Source organism: Hetaerina americana, unplaced genomic scaffold (genome assembly GCF_022747635.1).
Source record: "Hetaerina americana unplaced genomic scaffold, ioHetAmer1.1.p SCAF_30, whole genome shotgun sequence".
Taxonomy (NCBI): domain Eukaryota; kingdom Metazoa; phylum Arthropoda; class Insecta; order Odonata; family Calopterygidae; genus Hetaerina; species Hetaerina americana.
The window spans coordinates 3,207,663-3,216,063 of NW_027286875.1; the positions used below are offsets into that span (position 1 = coordinate 3,207,663).

Sequence of the window (8,401 nt, forward strand, 5' to 3'; positions counted from 1 at the left end):
TAGTAATTCGTAATTGATAAGTTCGTGCAAATGTTGCATTCGATATTCGCACAATTTTTATTGAGGCACTACACAAATATTCCCTTGTACTTCCCGCTAAGCTGGCTGTGAACTAGTAGTTATTGTTAGGATGGCACAAAAACTCCTCATAAGCACGTAATACACACACATGATATTAGAATATCAGTTCCTTTTGCATAGCACACACCTAGACTCTCTTATAAAAATTTCCACTGCACGATTACATATTAAAGCAATTTCAGTCATTCCCGGGAACAAATCAGGAGTAACAGAATATAATTGCAATGTCAATGAGGCCAAAATCCTTGCTCTGGACCAGGAAAATTCGGAAATAATGGAGTCTACACTAACAAAATGCATTCATTCAGATAACTTGTGAAGTTGAGTGGATGATGTCGCATGATTTAAGTTTAATTTCTCCGTTACTATTACCGATTTTTCGGGCACAAGCTAGGTTCGTAAATGAGATTATTTTCGAAGCTAAGATTTAATCCAAAATCCATTTGGTTTTAAACACTACGTCTTGTTGATGATACAAAATTGATTGCGAAACTTACATCTGATACCAATGAAAATCATGCTCGCAGGAAAATAAATACAAAATTTTGTTTATTCAGTATAAATTTAAAACAATTTACATAAAAATAAAAACTATGACACCACTTCACAATAAGCTAGGAAAAAGAACAGAAAAGCTTTCCTCCCATGTACCTTGGTCAACACTTGAAAGTTCACTTAGGGGTGAATCAAGAGATTCATATCCATTATCTGATATTGAAGAAATGTCTAAATCATTTAGATCATTATTTGTATCAAATGAATGAGAAATATCGAATTCTCTGGCTTTTCCTTCTACGTCACATTCTTCTGAAACACCAGGAATTGCATTAACAGCCTCGTTTGTCTCAGCTTCTAATTCATTGTCGTGAACTGAAGAGGGAGGATCAATTATCATGCCATCTACACTTTGGCTAATATTTTTGCCATCCTCTTCTGGTCTTGCAGAAGGACATATAAATGGCAATTCGTTCACCCATTCACTGGATTCCAGGACCTTTGTTGCCGTCCCCACCACTTCATCTGAGCCATACACTGTGATGGTATCCTATAAGTATTAAAAAGCTCCAAATTATTATTCAAGTAAATCTTCGAAATTAACACAAACACCTAACATATAGCCACTTAAACTTCTAAATTGTTTTGGGAATCACAGCAAAAACCTATACACTTAAGTTGGTTTCAGATGATGACAATAATAAAACAAATCATCGTGTTTACTTATATTTTTTAACTTTTAAAATGGAAAGGATAATTTTTAACGAAGGTAACGTACAATACGATGTCACGCTAATATACTGAAAAATGTTTCATCAAACGGCATTTATCACTTGGAGACCCAATGCAGTCTTTTAACTTTAAAAAATTCAGTCTTTAGATTTGGACATTCAATAAGCAACACACTAAAGTGAGCAGTATGATGTCACTGAGGGTAATTTAAAAATTGTATGGCAGAGGATTCACCAAGCATGTAACCTCCAGTGTTTATTTAAATTTTAAATTGGTATTATCTGGGCGCGATCGCCAGGTAGTCACTAATACCGCTGGTGCGAAGGAAACTAATCCATGTATTTAGTACCTTAACAAAATTTAAAAAAAATAGCATTTACTATTTCATACCCTATGCGAGCACATATTATCACGTATTTTACCTAACCAGACGTGGAAGTGAGGAAGTTATTAATATGTCTTAATGGACGAGGCAAAGGAGCCCATAGCAGGGCAAAAAGCCTCCATGCATTGAACCTTGCACCTTACTTGCGCTTGAAACCTCCCAGTGTATGCACAAAAACAATGGGCCTCAATTTCTTGGACTGAACTTTTTCTGAAATTTAGAAAAATTTAACTATTCTCCAAAGACGTTCTGACTTTATAAGGAGAATTCAATTATAATCCACGTTAATAAGAATGTTGGGAGAGCGAGGAAATGCTGTACGAACGATTTTCTCCAAGACATGTAACGAAACTGACGACAAAATGAAAAACATATTTAATAGTGAAGTGAAGGGCCAATGGCAAAAACAACATCGGGTAACTCGTTAGTTTAGGAACCATTTCACCTACCATTTCTCCGTCGGATCTCTCTCTCGCCTCTCCCATGATTTCTGCAGCGAATTGTTCGATTTGCTGCAGGTATTCGCTAGGGTTGTCAGGAAATAACGCAGCAGAAACATGTACACCAGGAGAACTAAGCCCTGTCCCTTCTGCAGAGGGTCATTAATGAACACGGCAGGTTCAATGGGCCGAACGTTCTCGCAATGGCATAACTTCTGTTTCAATTCTGAGTTTTCTTCTTTCAAGGCGGTAACTTCAACTTTTAAGCGATCGCAGGCTTGGTTCAATAATGAGTTCTGAAAAAATAGATCCCAGTTATGCATAATATTCCACAATAGACAGTACTCAGGAATTTTCATTAATGTCGGATTTTACCTTTTCTTGCAATTCGCTCACTCTCTTTTCTAGCTCCTCCATCCTAGCCTTTTTCTTGTCTCTTGATGTTTGGGCAGCCATTCTATTTTTCAATTTCCTAACAGATTAAAACCAAAAAATATTAAACATTGTTCAATAATGCACATGAGCAAATAGTTCAAAGTGACACGTCAGCCAAACACGTACTTCCTTAATACTTTATCTTCCAGCGTAAGCATTTTTCTTTTGGTAACGTACATTTTTGAAATAGGGTCATCAGCATTATTTTTGGAGTTAAACGTACACATTGGGTAGACCTTATCAACCGGAGTAACGATGGGTTTGGTCGAAATTCCTACCCTTCTGCCGTCATCGAGTAACCGAGTGGATGACGTAGATGGGTTCACTGGAATGTTCCTAGCGAACTGGGGAACATGTATAATCACCATTGATGGAGATTCCATTTTTCTAATTCAATAAAACACCGAACATGAAATTGGTATTTGTCGTCTTTTGATAGCAAAATCTTCGTAACTACGTCGAATAAATATAATTTCTCAAGGTCGTTTAACAAACCTTGTGTATTACGTCCTACCTCCCCAACACCTCAACAACAACTGAAGTGCCTGCGCAGCGATTCCTGCTAAACGCTTGCGCTTTCCTCAATTTCATTCGTTCTAGCATCGATACCGTTACGACGCGTCATATGCGTCATCCGGTTCGTATTGTTCGCATCAGCCGGAGCTCCCTATCTGATTACGTTTCAGGTGGTATTGTTGCGTCAGCGGTTTGAAATTTTTAAATAGTATAGAATGTAATTACGTTTTTGACTATTACTGATACTTCTATACCTGCATTTGAAATGATAAAGACCGCACCTGAAATTTTGATAACTAGGTTCCCATCTAAGCAGTAAACTATTTCATATTAATTCGTGATCAAGGATGATCCTCAATATGCACAATTCTAAATAAGATTTTATTAAGTCAACGCATTTTTCCTGAGCAAATGGGTGTTCTCTGACCATCGTTATGAAGACTTACTTGAAAAAATGTGGAATATTTCGTTGTCCGTTTCGTGTAGTTTGGAACTTTAGTTTTAAAGAAGAATTACAGGTGCATAATCATAATTTGATCATAAAAACATTTCTCTAATCTAAATCTTTTTGCATCCGAAGCTGAAAACGAAATGGTACCTCGTCTTAAAAGTTAAGGTAAAGAGGTGGCTACTTAATCTTTGGATTTAATATACCTCCACAGTATGGCATCCGAATTTCCTTCTGCCGAAGAATTGCTTAATAAAGCTACAATCTTGTTCAAGAAAGAATTTAATAGTACACCTCTCGTCGCCGCTTGTGCCCCAGAAGTGATACATTTGTGTGGAGAGTATTCTGATTACACTGAAGGGCTTTCTATTCTAATAGTATGTCATTTAGATGTTTCTTTTGTATTCAAGCGAGAACTGCCGAATATCATAAAATTTTTAAAAATCCGCATAGAAATGTAGGTGATAATGCTTTTGATCCTATAAGCTTTAAATAGAGGGGTCTTGTTGATTTGCCACTTCCATAGAAAATTGATTTTCCCCTTTGAATGATCAGCTGAAAGCCTACAGTTACTTAATTAATGAAAAACAGCCATTTTCCACGAAATAAAATTTAATGCAACCGGTTTCTCTGTAACTGCATCATCATCAAGTCAACTGATGTTGATGTAGTTACATTGAAACCGGTTGTATTAAATTTTATTTTTTGGAAAATTGCTCATTTGAATTAATCATGGTATTCCATCATATCACGCCTGAAACGTCTTTTTTTTACGATTTCGTAGTTTAGTGGTATATGATTGAGGTGAACCCTGCCAAAATCCGCATTTTGTTTTCTTATTTACCTCCCTAGTTCCAGTTATCTAGTCTGCTAAATTTTATGAGGTCGGACTACAGGAAAAATCATTATGCGATGCTTTTCATTCTCCTTAAGTTTTGCATTTTCTTTTCAAATTAAAAAAAATATTTCCACCCAAGAAAAATATCAATTATATTTATTTGCTGAATAAATAATAAATTTGTAATGACTTTTTAAATATAAATAAATTTTATATCAAGTTTGTACATTTTTCATTGCCCAAAAATCTTCAGATAAAGGTGCATGAAAAAAGGAGCAATTATTATTATTGGCAGTATATAGTCAACCAGTTAGGGCACATTTTTGATAGACTCAGGCTAAACAACTTGTTGCATTTCCAGGCCCTACCTTACCTAAACGCCGATAATAGCAGCTGACTTATATGCAAGATGATCATTTACTAATTGCCTTAGGAATATTGGTCGCTAATCTTTGCTAGGATAATCCCCAAATCAGTTTCATTGGGAGGTCTTTGGAAAATTGTTTGTAGGGTTGCTGTTATAATATAGTCTTTGTTGTTATTGTGGTGCCTACATATAAGGTGCTTATGCTCTGTAAAAGTGATAATTCGCTGAGTCAGCTATGTGTCCATTTACCAATAGCAAACGTTTGGTAGACAGAGTGTCCGAAGTATTGGCATTTATTGCTTTCTGTGCTTCCTTGGGATTTTTTGAGTTGAGGATACTTTTTGCATCGTAGTCATTCCTTACCGAATTCATTTTACTTCTGTATCAACACTTAAATACATTTGTATTCAGAGTTGATACTTCATCATTAAATTACCCCTGAGAGAATATAGTTTTTTAGATACTGAGTAATTTCTCTTAATTTGAATGTAATTCCGGCCAATTTTATTGAGATTTTGTAAATACATTTTTTCCCTGGAAAAGCATCATAGATATATACATATGCAGCATAAAAATAATACAATTTTTTTAAATTTATCCACAACATTTCTGGTATTGAAGGCATTAGCCCAATTTACTGTGGAGAGGTTTCAGATGAAATCATGAATTTATGAGTTATCAAAAATACTTGTAGGTAATGTGATTGTTATGTACAGGAAAAGTATTATTCAAGATAGCCAGATATACCTAAGCGGATTACCTCAAAAATTTAATTCTTCGAGTCTGATGTAGTGAAGATTCATCTTATCCAACATGTTTTCAATAATTAACTGGGTTTGGCGGGCCATTCTATTAGGTTCATGAATAAAGGAGGACAACTATAGGACATTGTTATCTTTAACGGCTGAGTTTAACCACTATTGTGTATTGGTAAGTCAATTTTAAGTCTCCACACAAAAAATATGCCACTGGAGCTTTCAGAAAGGTTGGCAAGTGAAATAAATATATTTATTATCACAGATTTGGTAGATGGATGGCGCACATGTAGTACTACATAATGGAAACAGAATTTTCACTTTCACATCAAAACATTCTCAAATAAACTAATTAGCATCATAGCTGAACCACCTTAGACAAGATCACTACACCTCCACATTACATAGTTTCTTGTTGCAATAGATTTGTACACAATACGCACAATAAGGACAAGCAAATTAGCCAATATTCTAAAATTACTAGTAAATAAGGGTTACAATCACTGAGTAAAACAGCTACTTGGTCATTTTTATTCTTAATACAAAAATTGAATTAGTTCATCGGGAAAAACTGGAAGCACACTTTAAGTAGAAATATGTTGTTTATCACTTAATCTTTTGGCTTTGGAGAAGTTTGAAAGACAGTATTTCATTACCCAAGAAAATGATGTGTTGTTATTGAAGTGGATAGATCTAGGATAGGAAAACCAATTGAAATATCCACTTTTTGGCAATATTTTCAGTTCTTACATACATGTAGGTGCAAATTATTCTACTTGAGCATCAGTGTTGAGAGTTTTATTCAAATATAAAAATAAAGTATCTCACTAGTGGCCACATTTTTGTCACAATACCATGGATAATATGGGTCATACATATGGAAAAACTTTAAAGGAAATATCGCTACACGTGGGAGAACTTCCATAAACAAAATTCCTTTGAAGACTTTTAATGCAGATGATGGTTTTCAAGTCATCATAAACATGTGGTGAGCTGGTCATCTTGAGTGAGAAAACTTCCTCATTTTCCCTAGCCAGAATGGGTTCATCTAATAGTTTACCAATCTTTTGAGCGAGTTGAATGGCATTTGAAGTTTGACATTCTTATTAGAAGGCACAAGAATGCTGCCATTTGATACAGCCATGGAGACAAAAGAAGAGGTACAGGAATTTTGGCCATGAGGTTCCGACATAGTGGGGATGTGATTCACCTTCTCTTCTGGTCAAAATCAGAGTTTACCATTTTGAGTTGCTTGGGAATATTTGCTTCATCAGAAGAAGTGGTGGCGTCCCATGTGTGCTGTTTGATAACATTATTTCTAGTGGAATTTGACAATTGTAGTTTTACAGATTGGATTTCATTAGTGTGAGTTTTAATAAGACTAAAATGGGTGCATAGTTATTCATAACCTCATCAACTGTTCCTTCCATGTTTTCCTAATCCCCTGAATAGTTTTGCAGGTGTGTTATCTATCAACATAGCCTTGTTTGATTTTATTCAACTACAATACTTAAGTATGAACAAACCTTGATGGCTCCTTAACACACTATTTTTATAGAGACCAAGTTAGTAGCTGATTATTTGATGGAACTCTTATGCTTGTATATGCCTTCTACCCCTACTAAATCTACCCCTTTCACATCTAACTTACATCAATGGAATGGGAGTACCTATGTACTTGTGTGAATTTGAGATCAATTAATTTATCTGTGGTGGGATTACTCTGATAATGATACAGGGGTTCCATATCCATGATGACCTCAAATACATAAATTCAAGACTGCATGATTCCAATTTCTCATTTTCCCTATTACTAAAGCACTCCAAACTTCTATGCCTAGATTTTGAATTTCAGGGTATGAAGATGTGGTTTCCACTTCCCTTTGCCTCTCTCTCATCCATCAATTTGAAGTCCTTTTCATGAAAATACTTGAGTTTACTTTTCCATTCTCTTTTATCATATGCCTGCCTTTCTTCTTTTTTTTCCATTTTCAACTTATCCACCCCATGTATGTACATGCATTGTGTGTTGCATTTTCATCATTAGGTTGAGTGGCATCATTTTCTACTTGCATATTAGTCTTATGAATCTCAATATAAGTTATTACTATCCCATGATGTTACCAGTGTAGTTTCGTATGATTTGTGATTTTATTCATAGATGTAGTAGAATGATAAACATCAGATTCTGCAGTAGGTGCTCTGGATTTATCATCTTTTCAGGCAGTGGAAATAATTACCGTCATTGTAGGACAGATCAATTCCACAGAATATATCTCTGTAGTATCAACTATAGATGAAAGTAATCCCAAGATTAGCTTTAGCACTGCAGATCTTAGTCCTGGACATCCATCTTGGGGTAACTACATTAAAGGAGCAATAAAAACTTTTCCAGGTAAATGCAATTTGTTATAAATAATTCATTTCAAAATTTTTGCAAAATGAAGCAATGCATCCATTCCTATGCATTTGGGAGAGTGAATCTAAGCTTGGCACTTATCATTGAATGGCCATTGCTTTTTCCACTTTTTAAGTTTCTTAAGAACCAAATTCAGAATTTTTCTTTTTGGTGGCATCACTTATAAAATAAAAATAATTTTCTATGATCTGGTTTCAACTAATAGCCATAATGTTTTCTGTTGATTCATATTATGTCAGTTTCGCCGTCATTATGAAACAATCCATTGATTTTTAATTAGAAAATGTCTACGTCATCAATCATAGGGTCATCATTCATCATTGGTCATTCAATTCTAAGATTGGCTAACTGCAGCCCTCCATCTTAGATGTTTTCCCCAAGGATCTATAGTGGGTTCTCTACTTTTCCTTCAATATATAAACAACCTCCCTTATTGTTTCGTCAATATATGTATGCAGAAGATATAACTCACCTAACCTCCTCCAAAAAC

At 35.0% G+C, this 8,401-nt stretch overlaps 1 protein-coding gene across 1 annotated transcript; it reads right to left on the reverse strand.

Moving 5' to 3' along the window:
• Positions 1-602: 602 nt before the first annotated feature.
• On the reverse strand, positions 603-3,110 carry LOC139691198 (X-box-binding protein 1-like). Its single transcript, XM_071588926.1, has 4 exons — positions 2,695-3,110; positions 2,509-2,605; positions 2,143-2,429; positions 603-1,126 (listed from the first exon to the last, which is right to left on the reverse strand). The coding sequence occupies exons 1-4, from the start codon at positions 2,949-2,951 to the stop codon at positions 1,051-1,053; spliced, it is 717 nt and encodes a 238-aa protein (XP_071445027.1). The 5' UTR covers positions 2,952-3,110; the 3' UTR covers positions 603-1,050.
• Between the last annotated feature and the right edge of the window lie 5,291 nt (positions 3,111-8,401).

Coding starts and splice junctions, on each gene's coding strand:
- LOC139691198 (XM_071588926.1), bottom strand. CDS start 2,951: ATGGAATCTCCATCAATGGTGATTATACATGTTCCCCAGTTCGCTAGG. Junction 2,606..2,694: donor GAAGATAAAGTATTAAGGAA/GTACGTGTTTGG, acceptor TTAATCTGTTAG/GAAATTGAAAAATAGAATGG. Junction 2,430..2,508: donor TGAGCGAATTGCAAGAAAAG/GTAAAATCCGAC, acceptor CTATTTTTTCAG/AACTCATTATTGAACCAAGC.